General features: G+C 47.6%; 1 protein-coding gene across 1 annotated transcript in view; it reads left to right on the top strand.

The window, feature by feature from the left end:
- BRIP1 (BRCA1 interacting DNA helicase 1) overlaps nucleotides 1-21,378 on the top strand; it is a 1,630,984-nt gene that overhangs the window by 102,052 nt on the left and 1,507,554 nt on the right. Inside the window, exon 4 of the mRNA XM_078679817.1 lies at nucleotides 20,303-20,491. Coding sequence (XP_078535943.1) covers nucleotides 20,303-20,491 — 189 coding nt within the window. The remainder of the gene's footprint in view (nucleotides 1-20,302; nucleotides 20,492-21,378) is intronic.

Here is a 21,378-nt window from a genome sequence, read left to right as displayed (position 1 = left end):
TTCTGCTTGGTCTCTTACCCTTCCCATATCTACTGGGAGACTGCCTTTGGTTCAGGATATTAACTTTTTTCCCTGCAAAAGCTCTATATTCAACTAGCCCTTTCTTTAGCCGCACAATGGTATCAATGCCTCCCCCATTTAGTATTAAATCGTTTTTATTGGCAGTATATAATGCAGATAACAAAATTGATGCGCCTACAACCTAGTGGTCCAACGAAGCATAAACAAGATATGCAAGTCAAGTTACGATACGAATACCAGATCCGAATGTTAAACACAGCAAGCCGCTTATAACCCAACAGGGCCGGCCGCGTCTAAAGGAGTGTAGCAAGCAGTGATCGTTGTTGAGAGTTATCGGAAAAGCAGTTGAGAAGGAAAGCGGGTCTGAAGCTGCGTGACGGATCCCATAAAGGCTGCAGGCGCATTGCAATAGGTCACATATAAACGGTAACCAAAACAAAAACACATGGAAATTTAAAAAATCCCATTGAAGCCCTCCCCCTCCCCCACCCTATCTCCTCAGTGATCTTACCAAAAAGGGCAAGTGTCAGCGCATGCTCTTGGATGTTGCTCCAGGCCTCTCACTACAGGAAATGGAAAGGGGCATGTGTCAAGCGCTCTCAAGGGAGGACTGAGACGTCATCGAGGATCAGCTTGAGAATGCTGAGGTATTGTGGGCAGGACAATTCTCTGAATTCTGTGGTGAGAATAGATAAAAAGGGGGCCCAAGTTTTGGCATAGGCTTCATTCTTCCCTGCTGCTGACATAGAAAGTTTCTCCATTGCCAAAAGATTCCAAAGTTGGTGCACCCAGTGAATATGCTCTGGTACCCGGTCTGATTTCCACCTCGCCAGAATAACCCTTAATGCAGTATTCAATGCAAGCGCCATTTGTCTCTCCCTAAGTGAATGCAGAGGGAAGGTGAGCACGTTTGGGAGGCCCAAAAGTGTGTACCCCGGGAGTCGGGGGATAAAGGTAGTAAAGGCAGCATCAATGTTGTTCAGGCTCTGTTCCCAATAGCAGGTCAATTTGAGGCAGTGCCAGAGCAAATGAATCAGTGTCCGTGGGCTACCGCAACCCCGCCAGCAGAAGCCATTGCACTGGGATTGCCATTTAGCGAGTCTATCAGGGGTATAATACCAAAAAGTTGGGATCTTAAAAGCAGTTTCTGTGTGGCTCGAAGAAAATGTGGTGTGGTGCGTGTGATAAAAACACCCTCCCACACCTTGTCTGAGAGCTCGCGTCCGAGTTCTATCTCCCAGCGCTTCTGACCCGCAGTGCAAGTTCGAGGAAAGGCAGAGGAGAGGAAGGAGTACATTTCAGAGATGAGGTGTTTGTCATCTTTCTTGGACACAAACCATTTCTTGAATGGTAACAACGGGTAAAATGCGAGGGGGTGCGTCGCGGAATTAGATATCCAGTGAGTCAACTGGGAGTGCAAATACAGATCGGATGCAGATAGGTTATAGTCCGATTTAAGATCCTTAAAGGGATTAAGGCCACCAAGATCGAAAAGGTGCCCCAAGCGTTTACAGCCCCCCTCAATCCAACGTGAAGCAGCACCGTTATTCACCCCTGGTTGAAAGGCAGGGTTTATGAAAAGCAGTGTCATGGGATAGGGAAACATGGTCAGGTTTGTCTTACAGGAGACTTTGTCCCAAGCACGCAACGTGGGGCGCGTAACAGGGGAGGAGTAGAGGCTCCAAGCACGGTCTGGTCGCTGCATCCATACGTCGCGCCAGATGTGGTGGCCTGCTACCGTCTGGTCCATAAAGACCCAATACTTCTCCGTCATGGGGCGGTTCCACTCCACCAAGAAGCGCAACTGCGAAGCGTGAAAATATTGCGTGAGATTAGGGAAGGCCAGACGGCCACATTTCTCAGGACGTTGAAGCTGGGTTTTCGGTAGTCGCAGTGCAATCGGGCCCCAGACAAATCCCTCAATCGCCGGTTGCATCTGCCGCAGGGTGTGCGTGGGGTTCTAGTGGCAGAGTTTGGAATAAATACAAGGCCCGCAGTAGTATGTTCATTTTAACCGCTGACAGTCTCCCAAACCATGTCAGAGGAAGGCGGCGCCATCGATTTATATCTGCACGGATCCGTTTCAGGAGGGTCAAGTAATTCCATTTAGCAGTCTGCACCAAGCTTCGGAGGAGAACCAGCCTCAAGTAGGTAATGCCTTCTGCCACCCACTCGAAGGTAAACCTATTGCCGAGTGATCTCTCCGTCAGCAGAGCGGCAGTGAGATTGAGTATTTGTAATTTCATCATGTTTATTTTAAAGCCAGAGCACTGACTAAACGTCTGATGATCATCCACAATTGCCGGCAGAGAGGTCAGCGGGTGAGCCACTGAGAAAATGAGGTTGTCTGCGTATAAGCTAATAAGGCGTTGATCTAGGCCGAAAGGAATGCCGCGTGCCAGGGGGTTGTCCCGGAGTCACTGGGCCAATGGCTCCATATAGAGGGTGAAAAGCAGAGGAGAGAGGGGGCAGCACTGCTGCGTACCGCACCCCACGTCGAAATGGTCAGAGAGGATGCCATTGACCGGTACTGCTGCCTGGGGCGTGCTGTAGATACTTTCGATCCAGTTCCGGAACCGCGGCCCCAAGCCAAAATGCTCAAGTGTCGCGAAAAGATCCGGCCAGTGCACACGGTCAAATGCCTTCTCTGCGTCAATTGCCAACAGGAGGGCTTCTTTATGATCACTTTATCAATCAGGTGACCTATACGTTTGGTATTATCCCCGCATTACTGTCCCATGATGAAACCGGATTGGTCCGGGTCCACGAGACCCGGCATATGTGGATTAAGTCTGTGCGCTAAAATGCTAGAGAAGAGTTTGGCATCAATGTTTAATAGAGAGTTTGGACGGTAGGAACTACAGAGTTCCGGATCTTTGCCCGGCTTGAGAATGACCGAAATAGAAGCCTGCAGCATGGATGGAGTGAGGGATCTGGTGCCTGCGAACCCATTGAACAACCGGGTTAACAGAGGGGCGAGTTTGATGCAATAAGTTTTATAAAAAAAGGGGACTAAAGCCATCTGGTCCCGGGGCCTTCCGTAACTTCAGCTGCGCAATTGCAGAAATCACTTCTTCTATGCGGATGGGCGAGTCCAGGGCATCGGACTCGCCCACCGGCAGAGGTGATACTGCAGCACCACCGAGGTAGAAAAAGGGATCAGGTCGTAAAGAAGGATCAGCTGCGTAGAGGGAGCTATAAAAGGATCGGGAAGCCGAGACTATCTCGGCACTATCGGAGATAGTTTTCTGCCGTCGCGGAGCGTCTTAACCGAGTGAGCCTCCTGCTGGCTACGAAGGCAATGTGCTAGCATGCGGCCTCCTTTGTTGGAGCCCACAAAGTATTTGTACTTCAGACTAACTACCGCGTGTTCTGCTTGGTCTAGATCTTGCCGACGGAGCTGAAGTCGCTCTTTCTCCAATTGCCGCCAACCTAGGGGGGCGCCTGTGCGCTTGTGTATGGTCTCAAGTTCCTTTACTGACACCTCTAGGTCAGCGCGTTTCGTCTGTCTGGTTTTATTCTGAAAGGCTGCCTTAGCTATGAGAGACCCCCGCTCCATCAGTTTAAGAGCCTCCCAAACTGCGGAGAGTGGCGTATCTTCTTGATCATTAAGCGTAATATAATCTATGATGCATCGCCTAATGTGAGCAACTACGTCGGGAGATCTAAGCAGCAAGGCTCACAGGCGCCATCGCGGTGTGGCAGCGACGCGTTCAGTAGGGAAGCGTAGATATAGAGTAATATGCGCATAGTCAGAAAGAGCCTATGCCTCAATAGTGGAGCCAGTAACTAAGAACCAAGACGCTGAGGTAACTAGGAAATGGTCAAGCGGAGCGTAGGTCATGTGCGCAGCCGAGTAGTAAGAAAAGTCCCTTTCAGCTGGGTGTAAACAGCGCAGGCGTCCCTAATCCCTGCATCGCGCAGCCAGTCCGACCCTGTTACTGAGAAGGTGCCCGCGCCCCCCGAGCAAGAACCAGAACAATCTGATTCCCCATGCATCACCAGATTGAGGTCACCGCCTATTATCACTACAGCATCGGGAGAGTGTAACACCTCAGCGCAGGCAGCTATCAGGAACTTCTCTGTGCGTTCATTGGGGGAATAGATGGATGCAATCGTGCATGTGGAGGTGCTGACTTGGAGCTGCAAAGCCAAAAGGCGCCCTTTGATCTCCGCAACAGACCCCAAAACCGAACCCTTAAAGTGCCTAGCTAATAGAACGGCTAACCCACCCCGTTTGCTATTGGCCGAGGACCAGTACTGGTGAGGGAAATGGTTATGGCGCATAAGGTGAGTGTCAATTTGTAACAGATGGATTTCTTGGATGAGGCACATGTCGCTCCTGGAGTTTTCTAAGAGGGATAATATCGCCCTACGTTTAACTGGGTTGTTCAGACCCCCAGCATTGAGACTGGTGATTTTAAGCTCCAGTTGGGGGAGTGTAAATTAGAGACGCGCTAGAATGGAGCAATCCACCCCGCAATGAGGAGAGGGCATCAAGGACATGGTAGGAGAGACAAGAGTGCAGAGGCACCAGGTGCGTAGCTGACATAGAAACTCACTGAGGAGATGACCCACCCCGCAACAAATAACACAGCCCCAAAAACTAAACAATTGCAATAGTATGGTCTGTATCCGACCGCCCCTGGGACAGCCGGCCGCTGTAAAAAAAGGGAAAGGCCCGCAACAGTGCTGAGGTGACTCATGTCCGTCAGAAGGGTACAGATCAAGGGAGTGGCGACGAACCAGGTCCATGTGAGTGGAAGGGTGCCGGTCCTCTGGCCCGCTCGAGAGGAGAGTACCATCAACGTGCTAAATCAGAGAGTCAGGCAGGGGAAGTTGGAGTAGGGTTGTTTGCCAGTGAGGCCATAACATTTCTCCCCCCCCCCTAGCTCGAGTGGCGGCGTCCGGCCCATGAGACGGCGAGGAAGGCTTGCCCGCGGTTCGGCCTGCCGCCGCTGGTGTGGAAGATATTTCTGAACGAGGCGGATCTGGAGGCGGAAGGCCCAGCAGATCAGAGGCTTCCTGGAGAGATCGCAGTTGGCGCAGTTTCCCATCTAATTTAATTATGATACGGAAGGGATGGCCCCAAGCGTAAGGGATCTCCTTCTCCCTCAGGTGTTGTGTTATGGGCCTGAATTTTCTCCGCTTAAACAAGGTGACTGCAGAAAGGTCCTGAATAGAGAGTTGCCGCGGAACAGCCGAGCGTGTGAGTCTTTAGCTTTGCGGAGATTAAGTTCCTTCAGTTGGAAATTGTGGACACACGCCAGGATGTCTGGGGGCGGCACAGGGGCTCGGCGGGGGAGACCTACTCGATGCACTCTATCAATTTGGATCTCAGTGGTGTGATCCGGACCCAAAATATGATGGAAAAGGGCCTCTACAAATCCACTAATGTCGCTTTCCTCCGCTCCCTGTTTCACTCCACGGATGCGTATGTTTTTGCGGCGGGAGCGGTTCTCTAGGTCCTCCGCCTGCAGTACAACATGCTGTTCTTTGAGGAGAATAATTTCCTGTTGCAACACTTCAAGTTCTTCGTCGTGCCCGTTTTCGTGCTCCTCCTGGGTCTCAACTCTGTCACCTATTTCCGAGACGTCTCGGCGGACTTCGTGAAGGTCCACAGCCAATTGGTCCTTACGCTCCTGGAGGTCCTCCTTGAACGCTGAAAATAACAAGGTCATAAAGGCATTTGTGGCCGGTGCGTCCACTCCCTCCGTTGCCCCTGCAGTAGACTCCGAGCCGTGCCCTACCACCTTGGGCCGAAGCATGTCTCTGACCGAGCGATCCTTCCTAGGTCGTCCCGACGCCATGAGGGACCGCTGTCCACAAGGCCTGATATAGGAGGACTCTGTCACCGGTTGACGCAGCAAGCCACTCAGAGATGTCAGGCACAGACGGGGCGGGCACTGGGGCCGGCTGGGCAAGGCCCGCACTGTAGGAAGAGTGCGTGAGCTGGTACTGGGGTCGCTCTCGTGGAGGGGCTTATGGGCCGGAGCCGCAGGCTTGAAAGACGTTTAGTGGAGTGCAGCAGTCAGGCACACAATCACAGTGTCCGGTTTTCCGCTCCAGCCCAAGGTCAGTGGTGCCAATAAATGCGTGCACGGAGACCGCGGAAAAGCAACAGTCAATAACCTCCGCCTGTGTAGCCGCTGGTAACAGGTGCCGCAATCGGGTGTAGATAAGATCTTCCCAGCACCTAACGTGGGAGTGCGGTGAGAATGAAGCTCAAAACCGCAGTCAGGGCCACTGCCTGGGCAGAGGTGGCTGTGATGTATAGGAGGGAGGCCACCAGAGGGAGAAGGCCAAACTGACAAGCCAGATCACGCTGAATAGGCAGGCGTCCCGACCGCTTCTCAACTGGGCGATCCACGGGCTCCGAGTATGGCCCCGAATTGGATCCGCCCCATAGAGATTAGACTTCTGCGGGGGAAGGAGAGCGTTGGCGTGTCAAGTGAATCCTGCCACCAGTAGATGGGCCTGCGCACAGGGCTCACACCGCGCAAAGCTGGGGTAAGATGGCGGACTTGAGGCGCGGTCCGCGGGCGCCGGTCCCTGCCCCGTTGCGGACCCGCGCCGACAGACCCAGAAGGCAGCAGGTGGGCTCTGCACAATCCCAGGCCACACAGGAGCAGGCCCCCGCAACACCACCACCTCGGCAGGACCCAAGTGCTATCAGGGCCCCCTGGGGGAAGCAAGGCTGCGGTGGTGGGAAGCCGCGTCCGGGAGACTGCCGGAGGAGCACCCCGTAGCTACCTGGGGCCGACGAGGGCGGAGATCAGTCAAAAGGTCACCGGTCATCTGTGGGGCCCAGTGGGGAGACCTGCTGCAGGTCCCAGGCCGCTCCGCTCTTGGTCTCAGCTGTTAGCCTCCGGGCCGCGCCTTGCAGTCAGCAGGCCCGCAGCACCACACAGCATGTGAGAGGGATGGAGCGGCCAGCCAGGCCTGCTGACAGCAGGCCCCGCAGGTCAGCTGGATGTCCCAGGGGTCTGCCGCTCGTCAAAGCTCAGGATGGAGTGCAATTACAATGCTTTAGCACTCGGCGGGCCGGAGCGGCCGCAAGGCATGTCCTAGGCGGTCGCCATCTTGGCCACGCCGCCCCTGCCACCCCCATTTAATCATATTGCATTTACTCTGCCTTTTATTTGGTGCGTTCATTTGGTGGGGTGCTGTATAGTTATAGCCACTGGAATTATGTGGCAGTTCTGACTAAATCATGTGGTATAATGCAGCAATTTATGAAGCAGTATTATGTCACTTTTGTCAATTTTACACATTTTACACGTTAACACTTTAAAAGTGACCTGCCACTGCACGAAAAAAGAACAGCCACTGCGCAGCAACACATGTGGCATTTTCTTGAACTTTTGATCTATTTGAGCAAGAAATATTATTTTGTTAAAATCTGCAAATTATGCAGAATATGATGGATTATGTGGCAAGTTAGGCAAATCCATAATTATGTGGAAACACGGCCGCCTTGGATCATTCAAGTGGCCAGTTCACTTTTTTCTTTCACAATATATATTCCTTGGATTTACACCTTAAAAGCACTCCACAGTTTGCCCTGAACTGGTACCGAACCTGTATTGGTGTTGATATAAAACAGTATTTGTTCCGTCACAGCCTTACAGCACACACTGAGTTTAGCAGGCCAGCACTCTTGAACTGCCAGTGCCATGAAATGGTCCCTCCCTGTGCAAGAGCTAGTTGAATCAGAACTTGCAAAGGGTCTGATATGGCCTTAGGTAGAATAGTAGCACTCACTGAGTTGCACATTAATTCAGCGAGTAGTAGCGCGCTATGCCTGATGCACTGTTGAGTGAAAAGGGACTCCGAGGAGTCAACTTGTATCTGCCTCCAAATGTCTGTCAGGTCGAATGTGAGAAGTTGGCCTGATATATAGTGCTCACTATTCTAGTGATCACTCTGTATCATTCCAAACAACCCTTATTGATGATTGGTTGTAAGTCAACCTTATAGACCAGCTATCCTAGTAGCGTGGACAAGAGCAGTCTTTAGGCTAAACTCTAGAGGGCTTGTTAAGCCAGCTGTTTTACCATCACATATACCCCTTGAACACCAAGTGAAAGGACACCACACAAGTTGTTATAAAAATAAAGGATATTTATTAATAACAAGACTACCCTGAACTCTTTATGAGTCAGGGAGCTAAGCACAATACAAAACTCTTAAGAAAATACTGTAAGTTGCACAATTAACACAAAAGCCCGAGGGGCACGAAAAACCATATACTTTAAAAGTGGAATGCGAAATACTAGCAGGTAAGTAACACGATCCAGAGGCTTCAGGACCGCATGGACTAACTTACTGAACCCTCAGGTTAGGAGCAGGAGGCCTAGGGAACCCGGGTGCAGAGTGGGAACTCTTACGCGGGATGCGGGACAAAGTCTATGGATGCTAGTAATTCTAAAGTTACTGTTTCCGGACGAATCCGACTAGGTAGACTAAAAACGAAAAAGGATCTGGACACTAGGATAGTGAACCTGTGCTGGAGCACCGAAATGCTCGAGTTACCTAGCCCAGGGGCTGCGGTTGCATAGGGTTCAAGTGACGTCGGGAATCCTCATTGTAGTCTATGGAGCCTGAAAGAAGATGTTGCTGGCAGGCGACCACTGAAGGTGTTCGGTGTGATCCAAGGCTGGATCAGTGAAGAAGATGACCTGAAAGCAGAGGGGACTCAGTTCTCAATCACTAGCCAGTGATTGTGTGGGCACCAGGATGGCACCGGATGAAGTCACCGCGATCAGGTGAGTGGGTGACGCTGGACTCTGCAGCCACACGGGCCAGGAGGCGTTGTCAGCGTCCAGGCTGGAAGTGCGAGCTGCCCCACGATGGTGTCTGCTGTCGGCGATGCTGGATCCAGGATTGGAGCAACAAGCCTTGGCAAAGGCAAGCCCACACGGTTGAGTCAAAATGTCGTCTGGAGTGGACCAGGAGGGTCCAGGGCACTTCTTGTTGAACAAGGAGCAAGGGCCAGTCTAGAGGACCTAGACCAGCGGTGAAAACGTCGTGGTACATCGTCAGGAGGGTCACTAGCCGACAGGCAAGTGACCGTACAACGTGGTAAGCAGCAAGGAAGCAGAAGGGCCCCACGCAGATCTCGTGGATGCTGGGGGGCTGGACTTCCGTGCTGGAGCTGCTCAGGGTTGGGGCTTCTCAAACCCCAGTGCACCCACTCGAGGGTCCCTCGGCGGTCGTGCTGGTTAAGCGTCGTGCAGGTCTTGAAGATAGCCGGTCCCTCGGGTCTCGTCGCACCCACGAATCTCAGCTGGGCTGATGATGCAGGTAGAGGTCAGAAATGGCAGGGAATCCGGGTCTCGTCGAGCTGGGCAGTCTTGATCCGGAGGATGGACGTGCAGCAAACCGCAAGCGCTTAGATGGTGCCTGCTGGTGCAGGGTGGCTACTCCTTAGCCACAAGGGAGAGTCTTCAGAGAATGACAAGAGTTCCTTTCGTGGAAAGTAGTTCAAGTTTCAAGATTATCCAATTTGGGAAGGGTGCCCGTTCCTACCTTTATTCTAAGAAAAGGGGCTGGCACGCGACTAGGTCCTGCCCATGGGTGGGACCAGGAGGGGGGTGGTTACACCCCTCTCCTTTGTCAGGTCTCCCCCCAGCTCAGGGGCTGGTGTGCCCCTGGAACTGGTTTGAGCCGGCATATGCACAGTGAGCACCGGGGTGCCACTTGCAGTCACCTTCCTCTCAGCCCTGCCTACCTGGGATACACTAAATCCTGTCTAGGATGGTGCAGGCACCGCCCCTGACAGGAAACCCTTTGTCCAGGCCTCCCTCGCTGGAAGGACTCCCAGCAGCAGGAGGTCAGACTTGTGTCTGTGGTGGCAGCATCCATTTTGTGATGCTGAGGCTTGAGTTAGCTTTAACCGGGGTTCACAGTTACATACATGTCGTGTCCCTCTAGAAGGGTGGAATGCTACCCTCGTCGCCAGAATTGGCAAGGGGGTAGTATTCCAATTCGTATGACACCTTACTCGACATGTTTTGATAATGTTATACCAGAGTTAGCATTTAACCGCCAGGATTATAATGCACTTAAGAGTATATGGTATAGCGTTATCATGGAACAGCTATTAGGACTTGGTTCCGCAAGCTGCAAACGGGCTCAGCTCATGCCAGAGCACCATCTCACATAATTCCAAGCACTCTGCCTTCAGGATTGATAAGGCCTTCCATAGGGGTGACTGATAGGAATATATGTGTCCATTTTAGGTTTAGATATAGGGAACTATATCTAAAGCAAAGGGTGATTACACCACCTTGCCCCAGCTGTCGTGCAGCCAGTTGTGTCTGTTTTGGATGGCCAGCCAGGGGTGGCATAATACATGCTGCAGCGCCTGGTAGGCCTTGGGTACACCTATGCCCTGGATACCTAAGGTATACTGTACAGGGACTGATAAGGTGGCCCAGTACCAATTGGTAAATGCACCTAGGGTACATAGTTGTAATTTTAGAGAGAGAACAGCTAGGCTGTGGGTCTGATTAGCAGGCCCACAGCCAGGGAAAGTCGTAAACCAGTGAAGCAAAAAGCAAAAATCTGGGGTGGCCATGGGATTGCAGACCCCACTCTCCTACATCGAACGCTCCTGAAATCACAAAAATGCTCATAGTGGTCCTGCCACACTATAAGCGTGATGACTTTGAATTCCCCTGCACATATCCCTTGCTAGCCACAAAACTTCCTATCATAGCCACAAAACTCTCTATCATAGAACGGCTCATTATCTACATCGGGAACATAAATGTTGACCAGCTTCACCCAATGATCAACTCTGCATAGCTACAATTCAGGTATTTGATTGGTTTCCCATATTGGAAGCCACAGTTGTATTTATCAGTATAACTTCTGCTCTAGAATGGGTGGAGTACGACGAGACATTTCTGTGACATCCCTATTTCCTTGTTAAACCAGTTTATAGAGCTCATGCTCAATCATTGGTTTCTTGGTGCTAAACGGTGACTCGGAGAAGTCAGACTGAGCACTTTAAGGGCCAGATGTACGACCGTTTTTGCATGCGCAAACGTGTTTGCGAACCTGTTTGCGCATGCAAAAACAGCATGGGCCATGTACAAAGCCTTTTTTGCGACTCACAATGTTTTGCGACTCGAAATTAGGAAGGGGCGTTCCCTTCCTAATAGCTAAAATCTTTTTAGGAAAACGGGCTGCATTAAAAACCAAACATAAAAAAACTGCTTTATTTAAAAGCAGTCCCAGAAATGGTGGTCTGCTGAGCCCAGCAGGCCACCATATCTGGGAGGGCCTACCATTCCCAATGTGGTGGCAAATTGCGAGAGGCTCATTAATATTCATGAGCCTCTCAATTTGCGACCCCATTGGGAATCTCAAACAGTGTGGAATAAACTATTGTACATAGGAAATAGCGCCTCGCAAATTGTGAGTCGCAAAAAACTTGCAATTTGCGAGGCGCTATTTTCTTGGTCGTACATCTAGCTGCAGGTGTGGAATGCCTGTTGGAAAAGCCAAGTTTTTAGGGAGCGCCTATCAGATAGGAGGTTTGGTTCTGCATAGAGGCTGGAGAGTGAAGATTTAAAATCCTCTGGGCACAGGAAGAAAGGCATCCAGCCCCACGTCTGTCTTTTCAAACTTTGGGAATAAATTAGAGGTTGTCTGAAGAGGAGAGTAGAGCGTTCTAGGAAAATTCGTAGTCAAACGACGAGCGGTGAACCCTGGGGCAGTACCACATATAGGTTTGAAAGTGACACAGAGAGACTTGAACTGAAGACTCCTGGTGATTGGAAGCAACTGCAATCGCTAAAGAAGACATGCTGTCGCAAATGCAAACAGCCTTTAAAATCTTTATAACCGCTGCATTTTGGATCCCTTGGTGTACTTTGAAAAGAAAGAACACTTTGGCATAGGCCATTCTGGAGCCAATAGAACAGCAGCTTTCTTCCGTCCTCTGTCGAATAGGGAAGTCATGTCCTCAGGATTAAAAGCACAAGGAGACCAGTGAGGAGACCTGTTTGGACAGAGATGGAGAGCTGTCAAATTTCAGCCCGAGGCTCTTCACCATGCGGAAGGAGTCAAGAAATTGACATCTGCCTGGCCGGTAGGTATCCAGCCAGATGTCAGTTTTTCCATTAATAACTAAGACCTCAATTCTCCTTACGTTTAGCTTTAACTGATTGCTTTCCATCCAGTTCCTGGCAAAAAGCATAAGATCTTGGAAAATCTTAGGGAAGAAAGATTGTTATCAAGACACTGGAAAATGTGGGAATCATCTGTGTACGTTAGAATGTGAGTATACGTTAAAAATGTGAGTATGTATATATATATATATATATATATGTGTGTGTGTGTGTGTGTGTATGTATAAAAAGAAAATATATATATATATATATATATATGAAAAGGAAACTCCTCCTCAGCTTGCTCTGCGCTCGCAGACACCGCCTCCACGCCAGCAAAGAATAAGGACCGGACCAGCAGAGTCAGCAAGATGGTATTTATTTAAAACAACAGAACCAGCGACGCGTTTCGGGCCAAAAGCCCTTGGTCACGCTGCAACATGTTTTGAATCATTATGCTATTTTATAGGTAAATGCAGTGATGTTGACGCCGCCCCCTGGTGGCGTCCACCATAATCACGTGACATATAGTAAACAGTGAAAACACACTATCGCCAATATACTTTTCCATTTGCCGACAAATGTACAGAAAGTTGTTACTGGTTAAATCCAGGAATTATTCTGATACTATCAGATAATACAATTTATAGATAAAAGCTATAAAAAGCAATTTCGTTTATCAAATTGAAATTCAAATGACATGTATACCAATTCTGTGCAAATATGCAAATTCTTATAAGTAGCAGCGAAAATTAATAAAGTGCATAGATTAGAAAGTGCATAAGTGATGAGGATGAAATAAAGTGCAAGAGAATTGCGGGAACATACCACACTACCCTTAGAGCAGTAATGTGCAAATATGCAATGAACATTAAAAAGTGCATGATTAAATTCATCAAACAATCCTGTTCTATACTAAATTCTCTAAAAGTGTTCCAGGTAGATTAAGACATTATTGTCCAAGAAGCTAAAAATGACAATATGTATAAATAAGACCATATTTCATATATGTACACATCCCCACCACCTTTACATACCCTCCCCCACAACTACCCAACAACAACATTAAATAACCTCAAAGAAAACCCCACTGTTGTAACGAACACAAAATTCTAACCCAAATATCTACATCCATATACACATATATACACACACACATATGAAGATATATATGCGAGCATACATATATATAAACATGCAGATACAAGCACAGGCCTACCCTATATATACAAATATATACATTTATATACATTTGTGCCTCTCCTTAATTTTTCCATATATGTAGATGTACAGCACAATATCAATATACACAAATCCATATTTAATACCTGCATATTTCAATCATTATACAGTCTAAAAATTGTCATATGAGTAATTATATAAAACTATTTCAATAGATCCTGGAATAGAATTGTATGAGTATATTAAGATTGAATGATGGTCGTGTTATATAATAATAAAGTGCAACATATGCGTCACCTCGAACGAATAACGATCTAACATTCACTAGTTGTAGAAGCAAATCATGGGACAAGGGATATTCCCAACGCACGGTACTTCTAATAGGGAACCTAACTAGAAGCACATATACCATTACTAAGGGGGAAACAGGGTGAAGCAACCAGTATTAATATAAAATTGCAGAAAATTACAGAAAATGGTGCATTTCCTCAATATTGTTGAGCCCATTGGGCCAACGGCTATCGAGTTCCAATATGAATCTAGATTCCAGTTTCCTGAGTTCCATCTCACGGTCGCCTCCTCTTCTTAATCTGGGTACTGCTCCAATCACAAAGTAGCTGAGGCAGTTTAAATCTTTGTTATGAACCCGCTTAAAATGTCGGGCGACCGGGTAAGTAGGATCACTATGGAGAATAGCCCGCAAATGCTGTAGTATTCGGACGTGCACCTGGAGCTTAGTGCTGCCAACATATCTAAGCCCACAGGTGCACGCCAGAACATACACAGCATGATCAGTTTTGCAGTTATAGTTGCCATTGATGGTCTTGGCAACTGTGTACGTTAGAATGTGAGTATACGTTAAAAATGTGAGTATGTATATATATATATATATGTGTGTGTGTGTGTGTGTATGTATAAAAAGAAAATATATATATATATATATCTCCATATCTCCAAGAAAAACACCAGCACTCACAGGGGTAAATCCTCGTCCGGATTTATTTGGCCCAAAATAACAACAAACGCGTTTCAGCTGTATGCCATCGTCAGTGTGAGGTGACCGCCGCAACCAAGCCACATTTAATGCACGTCATAATCACATGGGCGGTGTCTCGTGCGGCGCCATATTAGTGTCAGGCAAAGCGCTACTGTGCAAATTGTCAATAAACATTGCGCAGACAAGAAAGTAACAATCAATGAATCTGCTTGCAATGCATAATTAATGCCCAAAGGAAATGAAAAGTATATACACCAAAAGGACAGTTAAATTCATCACTGCCTAAACTCCAACCGGGCAAATTATCGATATCAAGAAAATCATCAGTATGTACATATTTACACATTTACACAGCCAAGAGTTAGTGTATAGATGTGTATATATACATTTTATTGTTCTATATATTTATGTACTGTGTATTATATAGCAAGTAAATTATAAGCGCTAGAGTGCGCAATATTGCAATTCCTCCCCTCACTATTCAATCAACCAGAGGAAGAAAAATACACAACTGTATCGCAGTGACTGCTGCTCTAAACTGGACGCGGTGGGGCAACGCAAATAGGTAGTGGGGGTTGGAAGAAAAAGTAAATTAAACAACTTATCTTCATCTGCGCCTGCCGCATCGGTGCCCCTCTCTTGACATCAGTCACGTTTCATAGGCTCCCAGGGGGCAATCACAGTACTGCTCTCATACTGGTAATATTATTTACCAAAATGAAAGCAGTGCAGTGATTGGCCTGAGCGGGATGACTTGACGCTCGCTCAGGCACAGGCAGCCTGTAGGGAGTCTGGTTCCTATCATTGGGCCATTGAAAGTCATGGAAGAGGGTTGTCCGCAAAGATAGATGTGGATTGTGTCCTTTGGCTTCAACAATGGCAGCCGCAGTGTAAAACCTACACTAAGGAACCAAGGATCCCAAGTTGAGAACTTCTGTGGCAGGCGAGGGGGAACCTGAGATTTTCGACTGCATGGGGCGCACCAAAAGGAAAGCGGCGCTCCAATAACAGTTAAGAAATTCCTCCCACGACAAATGAGGGCCAGTTAAAATGGACATTATGCACGGAAGGATTGAAAATTCAGTTTTTACATGTCTGCAAGTGACAACCATGCGGTTTGAATTCACCAATTGACCTGCAAATATGGCCGCAGAAAAAACAGGGTTTACCTTGGACGGCGTAGTCCTTCCTCTATGTTCAGTTCTTATTCTCCAATTAGAGTAAAATTGGGGGCATTTAAACAACATTGCTGATGGGAGGTTTTCATTGAAGCAAACATTGAGAAAGGCAGCATTGCCGAAACCTGTCTGATTGCACAATAAATCTTTTGAAATTGACCCAGCGAGTGCCCATCTTCTTTGTGAAGGATTTATTTGATGTGTACATGAGTCAACCCTCATGCATTGAGCACCCGTCTACAAAGTGTTCGGCAGCATTGGTGGAACTTGCTGAAACAAATTGATTTAAGCTGTCAGAACCGCCGCAGTCGGAACAATTTGGTACATATGGTGTTGACTTTTATACAGAGTCGGGGATTATTTAATCTGACGTTGCAAAGCCATTGGGTGTAAAACCTACACTAAGGAACCAAGAATTCAAGGTGAGAACTTCTGCGGCAGGCGAGGGGGAACCTGAGATTTCGACTGCATGGGGCGCACCAAAGTGAATGCGGCACTCCAATAACAGTCAAGAATTTCCTCCCATGACAAATGAGTGCCAGTTAACATGGACATTATGCGAGGAAGGATGAAAATTCTGGTTTTACATGTCTGCAAGTAACAACCATGCGGTGTGAATTCAACGATGGACATGCAAATATGGCCGCTGAAGAAACAGGATTTACCTTGGACTGCTTAGTCCTACCTCTATGTCCAGTTCTTATGCTCCAATGAGTGTGAAATCAGGGGCATATAAACAACATTGCCGATTGGAGGTTTTCATTGAAGCAAACAAAGAGAAAGGCAGCATTGCCGAAACCGGTCTGTTTGCACAATAAATATTTTGGAATTGACCCAGCGAGTGCCTATCTTCTCTGTGAAGGATTTATTTGAGATTTATATATATGCAAGCAATAATAACACACTTGGCAAATGCAACTGATAAATGCATGGATAATAACACACAAGCAGGAATAAAACACAAGCAAGTAGGACGTCCTGCAAGAAATCAGAAAGATATATACACTAAATACATCAAAAGATTACCTTGAATGTGCACACAGACTCTCACACATCACAAAGTCAATACTCAAAGAAAACACGTCCGATTATTATAGCCACTGGAAACTGAAGGTGCACACAGACAGTCACTCATCCAATGACTGCTATAGCCACTGGAAACTGAATATGCACACACACAGCCACACATCACAGTGGCAACAATCAAAAATCAAACACTTCACCTGGTGCTACTCTTCACCTGGCTCACTCTAGACTGGGGGATTCACAGCCGGGGTCAAGAGACTCCGCAACCAGATGCCTGCACTGACGATGCGTCCACCATTCAGTCTCAAACAATCCAGGTCTCTAAGTCAACATGCCTCAGCTTTATAGTCTCAAAACACACTAGAAGGATACAAGAGGCCTTCCCTCTGAACTAAGGAAACTTACTGGAATGGGCCACCTTTCATGCAAGCATTCCAAGGCAAAGGAGTTCTCACATTCCTTCTGCATTTTCATGTGTCCCAGCCTGTATCTTAACAAAGCTTACGAATGTCTCTGGCAGTACATTTACAATAACAAAGCAACCGTGAACGTGAATAACCTAAACAACTTGAGTAATCTGGGGGTCTGCCTCTGTGCACATGAGGGCATGTCAAAGCCAATAGTAAGAACTTCATAATACTTCCCAATGTACAACACAATGCGCATTTGTGCACCACTGCCTATAGCATCACACACTTCATCTCTCAATGCACAACACAATCCACATTTGTGCACCACTACCTATAGCATCAAACACTTCATCCCTCAATGTACAACATAATGCATATTTGTGCACCACTGCTCATAACACTGCACTTCGAGACCAAGAAGTACATTCCACATCTCTCTCTCTCTCTCTCTCTCTCTCTCTCTCTCTCTCTCTCTCTCTCTCTCTCTCTCTCTCTCTCTCTCTCTCTCTCTCTCTCTCTCTCTCTCTCTCTCTCTCTCTCTCTCTCTCTCTCTCTCTCTCTCTCTCTCTCTCTCTCTCTCTCTCTCTCTCTCTCTCTCTCTCTCTCTCTCTCTCTCGTTCCTAGCAAGGCTATTCTACTCTCTGATAGCTCTCAAAGTTTAAAACTGCACGATTACACAAAATAAATCTTCAATGAAAAAAGGCATATGCAGGGAAAAATGTCGTACATTCAGTCTGGGGTAAAATAAAACACCAAAGTCAGTTAAAATCATGATAGTCAAAGGTCATCACGTGGTTTCAAAACACAGGAGTGCCTCTAGCACTACAGAGGTTCATTGCCTTTCATTTTTGTTTTACCTCCTCAAAGGATTTCCGCTTCTGTTTAACTACCTTCGTATAATTAGGAAAGATCATAATGCGTGTGGACTGATATTTAAGGTCTTCTGCTTTCTGTGATTCACGGAGTATTGCATCCTGGTCTCTAAAATTCAGTATGTGGGTAAATATTGTTTGCGGGTGTGTGCCCAGCTGTTTTTTAGGCACTAAAGATCTATGGGTTCGCTCTAGTACAAACCAGAGTTGAGAGGAGGACTCACACGATCCAAGATTTCAGCCAGATTTCTAGAAATTTCCCAGGATCGGCTCCCTCCTAGCCCTCAGGTAATCCCACAATTGGAGGTTGTTCCACCGTGATCTGTCATCCACTCTGGCTCCTACTTGTTTTGTCGTAAGGAACAATTTAGTGCCCGTGGACTGAGTGGTAAACTCATCTTCTTTGGTGGAGACCCGACCCTTTGCCTCCGCAACCCAGTTCTCCTCGTTCCAGAGGTCCTGTTTGAGCAGAGTCACATCCATCCTCACATCCCCAATCTTGGTTTCGAATGCTTCCTTTGAAGCTTGAATTGCTTGCAATATGGACCCTGTGTTGAGTGATTCCATTAGGGGTTGGCCGATAGATTTGTCTGTGTTCCCTCAGTGTTCATGGTGGGGGTGGGGTGGTGAAGCGGTTTATTTTGACCTGGGCATGTTACTTGTGTCCCTAATCCTAGCCCATAGCATTTCCGGAGCCCACTAAGAAATTCGTAGTTATTGTCTTGGCCTGGGGTCGTCCGTGTGAACGCGAAGCAGTGCCCGCAAGTATAAGTGGTGGCCATGTGGTGTAAACTCTGCTGTATCGTGTTGTCACTCTGACTCACTTGCTCACCTGTTGGTGTCAGCATCGGTTGGGGGCAGCACAAGTAGTTGGTGACCCGCAGCGGTGGCTCCACTCAGTGTCTCTTCTTAGGTGTCCGTCCGGGTCCCCTTGGTGAAGTATTGAGACTCGACCCGCTTGCCCTGTCCAGAAGTTCGTCCGTAGAAAGCAGGGGCCATACCCAGGGCACAATGAGCAGTCAGTCCTCCAGCGAGTAGTGAAGCGGTCCAGTAGTCATGGAGAAGTGACCTACCCACCACCAATCAGGGTGGCAGTGTATGTTCTCAGAGGGCCCCAAGGAATATATGCACTGTAAACTACTAGGTGTGGCTCCCACCAGGGGAGAGGCCCCTACGACATACCCCTCTCACCCGAATGTCTCATGTGGTTTGCCAAGGGGCCCACCCCTCTCACAGGTCCCGAACCAAAGCGGCGGGGGAACAACCCGCCCCCTCCCGCCCATGCTGCAGAACGGATCCACGTTGGAGAGTAAACCGATCTGCGGTCTCTTCTGGCAGTTTCAGGTGTCCTGGCCTGCCAGCTTTGCATAGGGTCTCTTAGGCACTGGTGGGTAATCCGAGGTCTCCTGGGAGAACCTCCCGATGAGCCGGAAGAGCAGACAGAGGTCGCAGTAGATTGTCTGGCTCAGGCAGCCCCACGCAGCACCAGGCCTTGCCGACAGCAGTGCTGCCATGGCAACCAAGTCCCCGGAGTGGCTGCCGGCTCCTGCTGCAGCAGGCACAGCCCCTGGAGCCCACACCTGCCTTCTCCCTGGGGTGGGGGTACTCCGGGCATGGCCTCACAGGTCTCATAGAGGTCCAGCAGGCTCCAGAGAGGAGTGACGACCGCTGCACCACAGTCCACAGTCCCACAGAGGCCAAGTACCAACCACCTGAGCTGGTCGTACACGTGCATGTCGGCGGAACCAGCATGCTTCAGGGCCAGGGACGCCCTGGAAGATGACCGTTGGAACTCAGGCGGCAGCAGCTACGCCGAATAGCTCAGAATAAACTGGAGGTATAGGAAGCTCTCTCAACAAGCGTCTGCCATCTTGGCCAGACTAGTCACGAGTTAATTTGACTTTATAATGGATTTAGTGCGGTCACCGTCATTCTCAATGCAGACTAATTCTCTATAAGAAAATATAATTTTGTGCATTAAATGTCCTAAATATTTTAACTGCTAACTTGTTATTTGAATCTTACATAGTTGATTTGGACAAGTTGTCTAATGGTTCGTTCATGGGTTTGCCTTTTGTGATAGATTTCTAGCATTATGTGTCCGTTTAGTAAATGCCCACTCATAACTATAGTTGCCCAGAACATCTTTAGAGTCAGTTATACCTTATTTGACAATTTTGCTGTTCTAGCTGTGTTATCAAGCATTGGAATAATTGATACAATATCTGTGATTTGAAATAAGACCATCCTGTAAATTTGACAAATGATGTAACACATCCATTTCCAAAGGAGAGTCCAGGGTTCTGACTATCTGAGTTTGATGATAGATGTTCTTGGACATAACTTTGCATAGGGCATATTCCTATGACTCACCCATTTCTCCCCAGGCTCTTTTCATGATGTGGCAGGGACGACCTTCACTCTATAAAGATATCCAAATGCACATTGAATTTCTGTCGGTTGTCTTAATGCTATTTTTCTCTTACTTTCTCAGGAAAGCCTGCTAACGAGCCAGGGTTTGGGAAGGAGTGTAAGAAACCAGAGACATTTGACCAATGCCGGTGCAAATGCCATTCCAGTCCAGCTCCTACTCCGGATGTGAGAGAAATACACCCAGGATCATCATCTTCCTGTCATAGCCAATCACCATTTTCTAGAAACTACACCTTTCCCTCTGCTGATGGTAACTAATTCAGAATTACTTATAATTTGACTTCTGCTCAGGAAAATAACACAAGCAGTCTTTTTGGTTTTTAGTTTGATACTTTCTCTTAACTGATGGATGTTGCTTTGGACATTTGTATGTTCAAAGTTTGATATTGTTTAATGGAAAGGCGGTTTATTGTACATAATTGAGTGTTGATTGATTTCTAGCATATGGTGCATCAGTTACAGGTTAGAGGGACCTCAGTCTGTAAATCATCCACTGACATCACTGTATAGACCAGGGAGAAAGAAAACACATACACTCTCATGGAGTGCTGAAAGAAAGCGAAAAAAGTAGTTCCCTAAATATGAGCGTTGAATGGATACAAGTAATTCAACAAAAGGATGGTAAAGAGGCTATGCAGCAGGCAAAGGTCGAAGGGGAGGCAAGCCAGCGAATAAGAATCAAGCAAACGAGAGTGACAAGCCAACCAGTGGTAAGCAGTGGGTGGGCTGAAAGTCCACTGTACGTTTTTGGTAAGCCCACACAGGTCTTTGACATCTAGACAGCCGCGCTGTCAGGTAGGCGAGTCTTAAAAAAGTACTGACAGATGACTGTACTTATTCCCACCCTCTGAGAGGGGGAAAAATAGATCTACAGAAATAAATTATATATGTCTTTTGATAAACTATAAAGATATCCTAAACTTGTTTAATCCTCTTGGACATCAGCGGAACTGGTTCAGTGAAAGCATATTTTTTATGAGTGTATCTTGCAACATGAATGAATTTCAAGGGTATTAGATGCTGAAGTGAAACAAAGAAGTTGCAGTTCATATAAATGCCAATGAATGCATGAACAACCTCTCATAAGCAGTGGTGCTTGCAAAAATGTGCTTGTTAAGTAAGATAGCAGCAGGCATA

This window comes from Lissotriton helveticus, chromosome 3_1 (assembly GCF_964261635.1).
Source record: "Lissotriton helveticus chromosome 3_1, aLisHel1.1, whole genome shotgun sequence".
Classification (NCBI taxonomy): Eukaryota; Metazoa; Chordata; class Amphibia; order Caudata; family Salamandridae; genus Lissotriton; species Lissotriton helveticus.
This window is presented reverse-complemented; position numbering and strand designations above follow the sequence as displayed.